Consider the following 14,835-nt stretch of genomic DNA (forward strand, 5'->3'; position numbering starts at 1 on the left):
TGGTTTTAACAGGTTGTGGTGTTATTCTTAGCTGACGAGAAGCAGCTTTTAAGAAAGACCAGATGACATCCTGTAAAGGAGGGAGAGGCTTAGGCTGCAGACTAACATAATACATGCATCTACATGCATACATACAGTGGAGTTATATATCAATTTTAAAAAATCTTCTTTGCATGGCAGCAATACAAAGCATTTGATTAGCGTTTCACTGCAGGGATCAGAAGTAGCCTTAAGCACATACTGTATGTCAAGATGGTTGTCATGATTCATGGTCTCAAGGTTAAATTTCATATTTTTTCACTGAGGCTGTGAACTCAAGTTGTTCTAAACACAGCCTTGTTTTCTTTGCAACTCACTAATTTAGCCAGGGAATAAAATAGCAGCTTCCATGTTGTGCTCAAATAAAGTAAATCTATATGTGAATAATCACTGTGTGCATGAAAATGTCAACGTCTTAATGTTGTTAATCTATGTCAGTATCTTATTTAATCTTGGGCTTCTATTTGTTTTTTCTTCAGGGAACCAACCTTACCGATATCTGCACAGAGCTGTTGCTGCATGGGAATCTCCTAAAAATCTCTGCAGGCAATATCCAGGAACGCGTCTTCTTCCTATTTGACAACCTTTTGGTTTACTGTAAAAGGAAATCAAGGTGAGAAATGAATCTGGACAACTGTACAGCAGATGTGTGTATCCAATTAACAAACTAGCATCTCAAAATAGTTTTTACTGACTGAATACATGTCTGTAGCAACCATATCTGTATGAATATGCATGTGTTACTAACACAAGTTCTTTTCTTACTTAGATCAACGGATGTTTTCCCTGCCGAGTGTAACCGTAGTGTCGTCCAATTTGCTAGGGTTTCTGGAAAGAAATCCACCAAAAGGACCAAGTCTATCAACGGGCCCCTCTATGTGTTCAGAGGCCGGATCAACACAGAGGTGATGGAGGTGGAAAATGTGGAAGATGGAACAGGTTTGTGTTTGCCAAGCAGAGTTTCCTTTAGAGACTGCCTATATGTCCATTCATGCAACTCTCGTGGGGAATTTGTTGAATTCTGATGAGGTTCTGGTTATTCCTGATGCATTGCAATGCAACTTTTTTGGATATTTCAGATAGTTTAGAAAACTAAATAGTGCAATAATAATTGCTGCTTTTAATTTGCCTACAGTGCTCATTTTTTATTTCAGGCCTTAGTTCATGAAACTGCCGTTTAGAAACTGCTGGTTGGATATGAATCAGGTACTTGTTGACAGTTTGGGTGGAGTATCTTACTTGCACCTAGTTTCACACAGGATGTAGCTCGCAACCTCACACACCACCTTTTGATGTCGGCTATTCAGTAATGGGTTGAGGTGTTGATGCAAATCTGAAGTGCAAAACAACCCCGAGCTAGGTGATAAACTTGAGGCGCTCTTGCACTGGGGAAGATGTTCTGCCACAGATAAACGACTCATCTTTAGGGCGGTAGTGATATGGTCATCGCTTAACTCATTTTGCCCTTGTGGTTTGTTGCGAGGCACTGCGCTATGCTTGGTATGTGTTCTCCGCTGGTGTAGAAACACTTTGTCTGTCTCTCTCTCTCTCTCTCTCTCTCTCTCTCTCTCTCGCTCTCTCGCTCGCTCTCTCGCGCGCTCTCTCTCTCTCGCTCTCTCTCTCTCTTTCATGTTTCCTCTTTTTCTTCCTCTGCACTGGCAGAATATTTTGCAAGCTCACGTGACCTTTTTTCGGCATGTTCGCTGTCAAAGTTAAACTGCTGAAGGGAAAACCACAGAGAAAAACATGTCTTATTTGCAGAACTAAGGGGTCCCACATTGCAAATGTGTACATATGTGGTCTACAGAACACAGATTATCTGATTAGCAAGTGTCAAGGATTTTAAATGTGGAGATTTGAATGCATGTGCTGAAAGTGTGAGCAAAAATGCTGAGAGCTCAAAGAAGTTAATTCAAAGAGCATTCATTTCTTGCGAGCTGAGTGGAAAACTGTCTTTCTTGCACTTCTGTCTCAATATATATAAAGCCTGCACTTACACAAGATTTCACTAGAATCCATCTTTTACTTCTTGGTGGGCAAAGAACACTCAACAGTAGTATGTATGTCCAAACCCATTTCCCTGCTCTCCAAGATCGGCTGCTCCCGGCAGGGGCTTAAGTATCGGATCTATTTATATGACCTTTGAGCGTGAGACTAATGTACCCCATTCCCAGTGCCCATTAATTATTCAGTAGCTGCTCACCTGCAGCTAAATGGATTATAAAGTTAGAAAGGGGTACGAGGAGAGATTCTGTTGAGTCAGTGGAAAGATGTTCTTTTACTGCTCCCTTGTTTATCTTTTGAAATGGCTCATAAATCTTTGCTTAAGTGGTAAATCCACTTTAGAGGTAACTTTAATGTTAATGTATACTTCCTTACCGGTGTGATATGATTATGCACATTATTTCTGCCTCACTTACCACATATGTCAGTGTTTACGTAGTATGTGTGTATCTGTGGTTGGTGTCTCATCTTCTTAGTCATGTGACTGAAAACAAGCATGACAAAAACCCAGTAAGCCAAAAAATTTGAAGTAGAACAATTTGACCTAACAAAGTCTTTAATGTTATTTTATCACGACCCTTCCCCCTTTGTTGAAAATGAATTTCTTGCCTTGCAGCGGACTATCACAGCAACAACTACACAGTGACTAATGGCTGGAAGATCCACAACACAGCTAAAAACAAGTGGTTTGTCTGCATGGCCAAAAACGCAGAGGACAAGAAGAAGTGGTTGGATGCCATCTTGAAGGAACGGGAGCAGAGAGAGAGTGAGTAACAAAGTGTCATCAAGATGTTGCTATACTTTGAAAATCATTTTATAGGTCCCAGCTATGGTTTTGCAGTTGTTTTCTTTTCTTTTGTTTTTCTGCTGTTGCACCCACACCACTTTGCCCTTTGTGCTAGTGTCACCTTCGATGCGCAAACTCTCAGGCTCCCTTCAGCTGGCACACAGCAATGACTCAGAATGTGCTTGTGACCTGGCTTAAATGTTTGTAGCCAATGGTTATGTCCCACCTTGAACAAGCTGCCTGTCTTTGTTCTGTAAATAAAAGCTTTGGTGACATGACTTGTTGGTTGGCCTGGCTGACCTGCACACCAAGCACAGGCTGCTACAACAATCTGTTCATTACTTTCTGGAAAAACAATGCATCAGAGGTGTTTGATTAACTTAAGCCCTGAATGGGACGTGATTGGTAAATCTTGCATCTCATTCTCAAAGAGCTGATGTTCTAAAAACAACATCTTAGTCTAATGCTTAAAATAGGAATTTCAAAGAAAGCGAAGTCCCATAATACACACCAACTTTAATTATTCTGGCTTCATTCTTACTGTAATCCAAGTATTTGTGTCTTGCATAGGCATTCAGACTGACTTTATTCCATTTGAGCTGGGTTTTTTTTTTTTTTTTTGCAGCCACACAATGAACATGGAAATGCTTTGAATTGCTGTGTAGAAAATCAAAAGTGCGGATGGTCTAATCCACCAGGCTTTACTGTAGATTTCATACACCGATGTCACATAAAGGCTCCACCACCATGTTCACTAATTTAAGATTAGCAATGAAAACCAATATTGTTGTTGCTCCTCTCATTTGCCTTGAAATGTCTTCCCACCTGTTCAGCACTGGCCATCTGTCTTTGTTATGGTGTGTGTTAGTCAATATAAAAGACTGCACAGGTTATAAAAGGGTGCCCAGCATGTCATCTGATATCATTGATGACTAAATGCGATTTGGATGAAAATAATCCTGAAGAGTTCACTTGCACCTGCACTTTGCATTTTTGTAAATTACCTCTTTTTAAAGTATGGATTCTTAGCAGTGTTAGACAGCATCAGCATCTGATCCTGCGATGAAAGGGTTTCAGAGTATGAATAAGAATGAAGGAGTGTGCTTCAGCTTTTGGTGTTAAGTTTCAACCCGGCGGAAATTGACCTGAGGCTAACAGATGCCGGATCAGTCACAGTGCCCAGGTTCCCCACACACTCCCTCTCTATTACCCTCTCAACAGTACACTTTGCTCTCAGTGTGCTTACATTTCTGTCAACCTCTTTTCTCCAGTCTAGACAGCTTCATGATGAATTTTGACTGCAATAAATCCTGGCAGGGATTTTATTTTTTTTACTCCTTTTCACTTAATGCATTATTGCTTTTCCTAAATCATGTTGTTTAAATTAAACTTTTCAGTGTGCTGCTGTGGTCCATCCCTGTAATTGACATGTGGCTCTCCTCAGTCCTCCCAATAGACTTTCATTGCTCAACAACTGCCAGCTGGAGGTGTTTTGTCGCATCACTGTTTTCACGCAAGTGTAGGGAAAATGTGTGGGTCAGAAAATGCAAAAGGGTATTAACTGGTGCCAGTGAGTGCATCGAGATGAGGAGTAGCGAAGGATGAACTCTGACAGCTGTACCAGAAGCTGAGGGGCCTCTATGCTGGACAAACCCCGTCTGTTGTTCAATGACACTCATTGTTGAAGTCTACTCCAGCTGCTGTCAAATGTAATATTACCCCACCTCCATCACAGGCTGCCACTGCAGAACCGCAAAGACTCAATGGGAAAATTGGATTCAAGAGTTGCCGTGTATCTTCCTACATTGTTTCTTCCTTTCAGCTGGTCAGACTCCCACCTTAACGCTTGTCTCTCAGCTTTATACCTTCAAATGGTCTAAATTGCTCAATGCGTTTCAAAAGTTATTTGTTTTCAGCTGTTTTACTTGGTATGTGCTGGGCTCTTTAGAGAGTTGGAAGGAAAGAAAGACCCAATGAGCTGACCTAAAAGACAGGTCTACTGACAAAGGCTGGTTGATCTCATCATCTCATGTCTTCTACTAAAAAGTGCACTTGAACACTCTGCAAAGGCTAGAGGGAAATGCCAACTGACAGCCACTGTGCACATCTGTAGCTGTGTCACGGGAAATACTTCACAAGTTCACAATATCACAAATTCATCTAAATCTCCTCAGATTATTTTGTCATATGCTCAGAATACAAACTTAGAATACTGTAGAGCTGCAACAACTTGTCATTGGCGTTTTTCATAATCATTTATTTGGGTTCCATCATTTTTCAAATAAAGGTGCCAAACATTTGCTAGATCCAGTTTCTCATTTCTGATTATTATTTTATCTTAGTCTTTTAGCTGGACAACAATTTGAATACAAAATGAAAGCAATTGTTAGTTGCCATCCATATTTAGACAATTTAAAAAGAAGTTACAATTACAACAGACATAATTTAAAGGCAATAAGACAAAGGAGAATACCACTAACTGAGGAAATGATTGTATTCTGTAGTAATTATATTGGTTAGCATTGTTCAATTGCACAGTTGCAACCCACTGTCCAACTTGACATCGGTGGCCTTGTGCCACTTATATACGAGATATATTTTATCAAGTATATGTGCCCCTGTAAATCAGAATACTTTATATTTAAGCTCATCAGCTTGATGTGACTCTCAGTAGAGTTTAGCAGCATATGGAATCAGTGCAGTGAACTGCTCCAGGCAAAAAGTCTCACAGTACGGTCCAGAAGTTCATTAAACCTCACGATGAGGTTAAGCTGCTCAACAGAGTATTGGGGCAGCAGGCCTTACAATGGGCCGTCACATGTTCTACTTTACAATAGAGCCCTCCTGAACTTCACTCACCCTAAAGACAACTTTAGAGATTAGCATTTGGGTTTGATCGAGAAAGATGGGGCATCCATGCTGTGCAATACCAGAACACGACAAGCTGTTCGGGCAAAACCCCTTTTCTCTTCTAACAGAACAAGGACAGCCTCTGCCTTTTGGGTTTGATATATGCGTTTATCTGTGGAAATCAACTTGATATTTGTGTCTCATAGTGGGTCTGTTGTGTTTTTTGGGGGCATAGTGATACAGTCACAGAGTTTTGGGTGAGCGTTTGTTAGTGCATTTATTTTCCTTCCCACACCATTCACCCGGTAGATTTTTGTTCCACTAAACATGACAAATCTTCTTGTATCTGATGTTTGTTTCTCTGTTGTTGGTAGGTCTCAAACTGGGAATGGAGCGGGACGCCTATGTAATGATAGCAGAGAAGGGTGAGAAGCTCTACCATATGATGATGACCAAGAGTCGGCATCTGATAAAGGACAGACGCAGGAAGCTCAGCATTGTGCCTAAGTGTTTCATGGGAAAGTGAGTTTGTTTGCTTTTTCAGTGCCTGTTTTCGCCAGCCTCCAAGAATGTGACTGCAGGGCTATGCTGTTCACAAGGGGATCTTTACAAATCGTTGTTACGTAAGCAGGCTTTCAAAAGAGCTGGTGTCCAGTCTCCCCAAGCCCTGGCAAAATGCCTAAACTGTTTTACCCCTGCATCCTCTTGTCTGTAATGAGCCCCCCTCATAGTCACCGGTTATAGAAAGACCCAAGTTGCTCCCAGCACACTCAGATCTCTGAACACATATTCACACACCCACACTTTCAGTACCAGAGGACCTTTTACACAGGCTCTATGACAGGCCATTCCCTTTTCTGTCCCCTTGATGTTTCAGTGCCATGAATAGACAATGAGATATTTGCTTAAGTTTGGTTTTGTGAGATCCTGAGCACCAATTAAAATTCTTTATTGCACTAAGGTGGCGAAACAAAAGAATAATACTAAGCAAGACTATGGTGAGGACTCATCTCCTGGTCTGTTAAAGAGGGGCAGCCAGGCAGCTAGCATATATAAACTAAGATAGCCTAGATCCTTAGATTTTTCTAGGTGTGTGTCTTTCTGTGTGTGTCTGCATTCACTGTATCAACAACAGTATGATATCCGTGTCTTCATGAGTAAGTTATATCTGTCCTGCCTTAATCCACTTGTAGGTCAGAGTTTACAGCCACTACTGTTCAGTGCCAGAACAGTAGCTGCAAAGTTTGCCACTATGGATGCCAGCCCACGTATTTTCCTCACTCCCAGTCACTTTGTACCATCTACCATCTTTCCCACTTTATCACTTGGTCATTTCCTGCCAGTGAGTGCAACATGCATTAGCTCTGCATTTGTCTTACTGATGAAATTAGCGGCAGGCATTCTTTGAGTGCTTATTGCTTTGAACAGAGATGATGACTGGCGGTTTGATGGCACCCTGTTGTCTTGATGGCATAATTCTATCATCTGGTCTGCTGTCTGCAGTCTGAATTGTGTTAACATATTTTCTTAATGAATAATTGGTACTCTTTTCCCCATGGCAGTGCTTACCTAGCAGTGTTACAGATATTTAAACCGATGATAAATCATATTCTAATTGTCTTGTATTGTTTTAGCCACACTTTTTTTTGCTAAGTGGCGATCTGGGAGGAAATGAAATTTAGTTTCAGCCCTTGACCTCAAGACAAATCTTTCTGCACAATTTCCGGATTGGCTCCTCTTCCCCTCATTTTTTGTCCTTAATATATTCTGTAGCCATGCTCTTTGCAGCCTTTCCAGTCATTATGAATTTAAATGCTAAAAAACATACTATTTAAGCAGAAATAATTTTAATTCGCTGAAAAAAAATAGCACCCCTCTACAATAAGATACATTTTGGAGCATATCTCTGATTAAGATATTTAAATTATTTATAACTTTAAGTACAGTAAAAAAGTGTAAATTTCTGCAAAATACTTTTGCCCTCTTATGCACACTGCAACCCCATAATGCACTGCACATAGGAAATGAAGCTGGAACAAATTAAGATAAATGTCAAGTGGTGGTGAGATGGCTCAAGTATAATCTTAGGAAACAAAGAAACCAAAAAAAAAAGGTTTTCAACCACATATTGTTTTTTTTCTGAAGTGAAGTAAAGTTCATTTAGCAGTGACATTTTAAGGTTACATTGTGATTGGTGTACAGTGGTGACCATATTATGTTCTTTTTTTGTCTGACAGTGCAGTATGATGGATACTCTATGCAAAAAAAAGTTTTTATAAATATATTATAAATTATAAAAGTTTACAGTTAGTGTATATAGCATGGAGCTGAGTTTTAGCACTTGTAGCCTGGAGAGTTTTTTTCTTTTTCTTTTGGTAACTAAAGTGTCATTTATAACAAAGCCTTTGCAAACAAATGCAGTTTCCATACCAATAAGTTCAACCAGTCATCAGTCATTGTCTTCCGCTTCTCCCCAGAAGGTCCCCTTTCTCTGATCCCTGACACACACATGCACACGCACATTCCCGCTCCTCCTCATATTAATTTCCATAACAACTTTGGGTCCAAAATTAAACTTATTCTCATTCTCAACATAACATCCTCACACACCCAATATTACCCAATGACATAATAACAGCCACTGGTTTTTGCATAAACATACAAAGCAACAATGAAAAAAACACAATTGTGCAAACACAAATAAATGAAGGCATTAAAGCACTTTTTGATTTAAAAGAATGAGACAGCCTGTGGAGTCTGCTCTTCACACACAAACATATTTTGTTTAAACCATGCATCTGTAAGGTCTCACAAAATTTGGAATTAATATTCATTCTGCGCTTTAGGCTAACAATAAGGACTAGTGGCAGATGGCTCAAGTTGTCCACACTTGTACATGATGATGCCCACGCTACCATCATATCCTTGTGGGTTGTCTTATTTACACATGGGTGCATACACTTGCACACCTGCCATGCTTGACATTTATAAAAGCTAAGTGATCAGCCACATAAGAGTTTCTCACACATGCGTGCTTCAAAATCATCCCAATGCCGGCATGTTAAATCACAAAACTCGTGAACATAGACACTCGCTAGCCTTTTCCTGCTGATTGTTCTATGAGTAAGTGATTTTACTCAGCAGCATGAAAGATGAAGAATGCAATTTTCTCCTTCAAACATTTGTTCAGAGCATATTGGGTGTGAAGAGATGCGAGTCGAGCTGAAATGCTTGCATCCAAGTAGGTCTGAGGATTCTTGCATCAAAAAATAAAATGATAAATTTTACTGTTTTATGAATATGTACTGAATATGCAGTAGCTCAGTTGTTAAGGCAGTTGTCTAGGGACCACAGGGTCAGAGGTTCGATCCCTGGTCCTGGCTATATGTCGAAGTGTCTCTGGGTAAGACACTGAATCAACATGCGGACATTCGCTGTGGCAACCCTGAACTCACGGGATAAGCCGAAAGGACAAAAAAAAACAAACAACCAAAAGGCAGTTTATATCCCTATGGTCGTTTTTTATGATATTCGTTTTACTTCTTATATTGGGTGAATAAATAGCCTTGTACACACCATCAGTGTGGCAGTCTGCTATAAGATCAGCTTTGCTTCAGAATGGATGTACAATATTTTATTGCTTGTATCACGTGGGCCCAGTTAAACAGTTGGTTCTGCTCGTAAGATGTGCACTACATTTCATGCCTCTTTGAAATACACAGTTGGCATTTTAAAGGCACGGAAAGTTAAACCGAATGCTCTGAAAACAGTTGTGCCAAAAACTCCATTCACAAAGGATTTTTTGTATGTGATTCCCCTGCTTGTGTGGGTTTTTCTCCAGCTACTCCAGTTTCTCAAACAGTCCAAACACATGCGTGTTAGGTTAATTGGTGACTCTCAATTGCCTGTAGTTGTGTATGGTTGTCTGTTTTTGTACATCTCAATGTGTTAGCTAGGAGATGAATTGACACCCTGTCCACAATGCACTCAATGACAGCTGGGATGGGATCCAGCAGCTCACAGTTCCTAATAAGAGAAGTGGTTAGGATGATGAATGTATTGTGACGATGTATGACATGAATAATTTCCTCTTTTCTTTAGATCAAGGGAAATGTAACTTGAGTGATAATCACCTTTCTTAACACAAAAACTGAATCTTTATAGATGAACATGAAGGAACATAGAGATACATTCAGCAATGCCAACTTTATCAACAGAAATCCAACAAAAACACATAGTGACATAGTTGCACCCACAGTGTTTCCCTTTCAGGTTACTGTGAAATTCCATTAAAAAGTGCCATAACCACATGAAAACTAAAACCGTGAACAGATAAACCAGGCCTTTATCATATGCTCTTTTGTCTTGTGTCCCCAGTGAGTTTGTGTCATGGCTGATAGAGAGTGGAGAGATCAGTAAACCTGACGAAGGCGTCAACCTGGGACAAGCCTTACTGGAAAATGGCATTATTCACCACGGTGAGGCAAAATCCACATTTTTCTTTCTGTCTTGCTCCACTCTTTATTTTCTCTAATTTACACCTTTTGTTTAATCTCTATCATCTTTCACACCACTGTAGCTTTTACTCTCGTATTGATGCTCTTTGTGGCTCCTCCTGTCATATTTTTATTCTGTTTTTTAACTTTATTTAGTCATCTTGGCTTGTTTAGCAACCCTCTCTGATTCACTCTCTCCTTCTTTAAATGTTTGACTCATTCATGGTGTAAATCTGTTCTTGTCTTCCTATTAGATCTCAGGTTTAAGGGTAGGAGCCACATAATACAAATGGTTATAACAGTTCTTGATATCTATGTTACTTTTACAGGGCCACTAACCTGAATTATGCATTAAGAAATGATTGACACACACAAACGCAAACATCTATAAATAATGTATGAACACAGTTGTCCAGAGTGTTGCTGAAGGGGCTCTTGTACATAGTAAATGCAAACCAATGTCACAATTCATACACCCCGCCCTCTCAGGGAAAGTGGCTGAGAACCAACTTTCCTTTTCTTTAATACCTGTGGAAAATCCCCTCAAATCCTCCTTCACATTAGCCCACAACCGCAAAGAGACACAATGATGACACGCAGGGCTCCGTGGGACACCAGTGAGGCTTTGTGGGCAAACTGGCGAGGCTCATAGCCCGCAGGAAAAGTGTAGGTGTCACCATTCAGTCAGTAAAAAGAAATCACACACAAACAAGTAATGTGACAGAGCTGCAAATTGGGCTACTACTGAGTCATGCATGAGTTTTGTGACATATAAAAAAGAGACCACATGCATTTCTTTTGAAGCACATCATGCAAACTTAAATCAATTACTTTGACACAACTTGATTCTTAGCAGGTTTAAACTCTTCTTTGCTGCCATAACAATTCATCCATAATTCCCATGCATTTTGATTCCATGGTTGATATTGTACAATGACTCTTTTGCAGTGCATTCCTTTTGTTTTATGAGGGCATTTTACGTCTAGACTAAGAGAACCAGCAGCTTGTTTGAGGCCATGCCAACTTGTTGTGGTGGAACCAAAGTGCCTCTGTTTGGCAGATTTTACTGTTAGCTTCTCCAGCAGGCATCTGTTTGTGTGTGCATTAGTCATTTTCCAATTTCTGCATTGAATTGATTATAAATTAGAAGTTGTTTGGGATTGTTGGGATATGTCTGTGTTTATTAGTGCTGACTGAGGGGATCTTTACGAGAATTGGCGGCTGCCTGGTATGTTAAATATTTGAATTACACAATAGAGAATTTACTGCTGTGTTTCCCCCAGAACGTTTGCTCCTTGCCTTTTGCCTTTTTGCTGTGCATACCCCAATAGACCGAACATATTAAAGTTGAAATTTGTCAACAGAATACAATAAACGGATAAACCCTCCCCTATCCTCCAAACAATATGAAACTTGTTTGCGGACAGATTAATAGCAGTTTGAGCTTTGCCGTACTTTTAAAAACTCTTAAGAGGTGGACTCACAAGTAAGCATAAACTCTGTAAGCAAGTGTTTATTAATTTGTTATCTATTGTCCATCCAAGAGTGACTTGGGCCAAATCTGTGTGTATACTTAAAAATCATGTTGGCTGAATGAAATGATGCAAGTTCTAATTACACATTCTTTGCTAGAAAGACTAGAAGACAACTACTGAAGAAATAACTTTTCTTCTGTTGATATCTGAATACATTCGTGAATGGAAGAGTCCAACTACTTTGATCACTGATAAGTATTGTTGACAATATAGACATACCATCCTCTGCAAAAAGAAGGGGCAAGCAATAAGAAGGATCACTGATGTTAAGGCAAGTATATTAAATGGAGGAACTTTCTGAAGATTTGAAAAACTCAGAGGAAAGAGCTTCGACAAAGGCATAAATAAAGTCAATGGTATAATGAAAGGTTGGTGGATAAGCCTACAGGAAACTGCTGTATTCAAACTGAAGCCCAGCTGAGGTGACATTTTCTCTCTCTCTGGTGGTTTTTCAGTATCAGACAAGCACCAGTTTAAGAACGAGCAGGTGTTGTACCGCTTCCGCTATGACGATGGCACCTACAAGGCCCGCAGTGAGATGGAGGACATCATGTCCAAGGTAACTAAAAGTCTACTATAGGTGGCTGTAAAAATGTAGGTTGGAGAAAAACGACGCAGCATTAGCAATAATCAAAGCAGAAAGACACAGTAGGTGTCTGCACAAACTTTAAATGAGGAAATTTGCAGGTCAATTAACTTGGAGTTGATGTAGAATTGTTCAAAAGTAAAACAAACTAACAACTTTTAAAAATGATTGGTTCCAACAGCGATGACTGCACCTGTGCAATCATTGATAGTTTCTATTACATAATAATTTCTGCACTTTGCAGCAGGACGACATGAAAAATGAATGATTCATATATTGAACAAATGCATTTTATATAAAGATACAAGCCTAAGCTTTGGATTTGTTGTTTCATGTTTTAATCATGTTTATGCTGCCATACATCAGTTGTCAGACCACATTTAGAGAGAGAGTGGTTTTGAAACTTTTGTCCTAAATTGATGGCCTAAGGGTGAGTTTTTCACAGTCATCAGTGAAATCTGTTGTACTGCTTGTACTTGTTAACCCAAGGTGTGTATGTTCTATGAGTCAGTTGCTCTGCTTTCCTTCTCTTTGCAGGGAGTTAGACTGTACTGCCGGCTTCACAGCCTCCACACGCCTGTCATCAAGTGAGTACCTGCCCTTTCCTCCTCTCTCACCTTCCCCCCTCCACATATGCTAATGTTATGACACTCCAGGTGCACGCACTGCATATTTATGAAGGGTTCACATTTAGCCCGAGTCACCATTTGTGTAATGACTGAACAAACAGTAGCACTGCCAGGAATGACAACCCTAAAACCAACTTGGACAGTGAGCAACGCTTTAGCTGCTTTAGGTCAGGTTGTTTAAAATTCAGTTCAATTTGAAGATGCTGGGTTCTAATGACTCCAGGGTTATATAAAGAAGCTCTTTTAAAGTATAAAAAGCCCATGTTTGTGAGCATTTTCTTGTTAACCTTCCTAACCTATTTATATTTTTATGTTGTTGTAATTGAAGTAGGAGTCCAGACAATAACATTAACCATCTTTTTGACCTTATTAGTCACTTTTTATGTCTCCTTCGTGCTTTCTCCAGCCTTTATATGCATAAGCATATGCTTTTTTTTGCTTTCTTACCTAATTATGTAATACACATATACTGAATATACTTTATAGAAGCACATATCTAACAGGCAGATTACCTATACATATACCCTCTCTGGCCACTTTATTAGATACATGTACAATCCAATTGTACATGTATTGTACAATCCAGCAGCTCTGCCATGAATTCTACTTTTGAAAGGTTAGAATTTCTCAGTTTTTAAGTTGAGACTGTCAGAAAGGTCGTAATTATATTGGAGTGCATTATATTAGGAGATGGTTCTAATGTTTTGGCCACCATATTTAAAATGAATGAGAAGGTCAAAACATTATAACCACCTCTTCTTATAATGCTCTATAACTCCACTAATCACAATTGCATTAGATTGTACAGATGTACCCAAAACAAAAAAAAAAGTCTAATGAGTGTATATGTACATATACTATATTGGTTCTTAATTGTTCTTCTAAACCAAGTTTTATTATAATTCTAACCCTGAATTCTTGACCCAAGACAAGCCAACCTGACCTAAAAGAAATAAATTGCAATCTTGAAAGCAAAACAAAAGTAGAAGAATGAGCTTGCATTTGCAGGAAATGCACATTGTCTTCCTCCTGACACACGAATAAGCACACACGTTCTCTGCCGTCACCACCCTTGCCCTACCATCTCTCTGTCCATCCCTCCATCATTCACCCACTGATTGAAGTGACCGAGTTGCAACTAGTGCAAACCAAGAGCTTCTGGTTTGGAGACAAATCCTATTAACATACAAAGGCAATCGCTCTGCCTGCCAAACAGTTGTTATGTAATACGTGTTGGCTTTTTTAATACATCACTGAAATGGCCTTGTATGTGGCAAACATAAATTATATTGTTTGAGCGATGGACGCACTGCATAATATGAATCATAATCAGAAACTGTGCTTCTGTTTTTATTAAACTTTGCTAAACAACAAAGCATCCGCTGGTTTCATAAGATTAAAATGTCAATAGTGAATAATAACATGATAAAACAGATATAAACCAAATGAAATCAATAATGAAAACACCACAGATGTTTTATTATCTCTTCAGCTCATGAGATGCGGAAGCAGCTCACGTTTTATGTTGTTCCAAGGCTGCATTATCAATCAGTACACTTCTCGTCTGTATCTGCACTTATTGCGTTTGGCTTTCATTCAGAACACAGGACTTTATAGTATGGGTGGCCCGTGTCTTACGCACAATGTTGAGATTTTAAAGCAAATACACTGTTTTGTTAATTTTATCAGCTCTGATACACCCATCGGGTCCCACAGCAACCACACATCCTCTGTAAGATTTCCTGTTTCACATGTTTACATGTTGAGCAGGCTGGTCCAAGTTCAATGCATTTAACCCGAATGATGCAAGGCAGTCTGCTTCTTGCATGTATCGGAAAACTACATGTAACATGAATAATTAAAATAACAAAAAATAAATTAAATTTTTCTGACTTTCACAGACTGCTGT

General features: G+C 39.4%; 1 protein-coding gene across 8 annotated transcripts in view; it reads left to right on the forward strand.

The window, feature by feature from the left end:
* The window catches only part of prex1 (phosphatidylinositol-3,4,5-trisphosphate-dependent Rac exchange factor 1), a 71,569-nt gene that overhangs the window by 26,947 nt on the left and 29,787 nt on the right, over positions 1-14,835 (forward strand). For 4 of the 8 annotated variants that reach the window (XM_067526458.1, XM_067526457.1, XM_067526461.1 and 1 more), the window contains exons 7-13: positions 519-652; positions 809-978; positions 2,660-2,809; positions 6,055-6,202; positions 10,058-10,158; positions 12,167-12,270; positions 12,835-12,884. In XM_067526458.1, the coding sequence (XP_067382559.1) occupies positions 519-652; positions 809-978; positions 2,660-2,809; positions 6,055-6,202; positions 10,058-10,158; positions 12,167-12,270; positions 12,835-12,884 (857 nt within the window). The remainder of the gene's footprint in view (positions 1-518; positions 653-808; positions 979-2,659; positions 2,810-6,054; positions 6,203-10,057; positions 10,159-12,166; positions 12,271-12,834; positions 12,885-14,835) is intronic. The other 4 variants (XM_067526463.1, XM_067526462.1, XM_067526464.1 and 1 more) reach the window with 1 other exon arrangement.

This window comes from Channa argus, chromosome 13 (genome assembly GCF_033026475.1).
Source record: "Channa argus isolate prfri chromosome 13, Channa argus male v1.0, whole genome shotgun sequence".
NCBI classification, from domain to species: domain Eukaryota; kingdom Metazoa; phylum Chordata; class Actinopteri; order Anabantiformes; family Channidae; genus Channa; species Channa argus.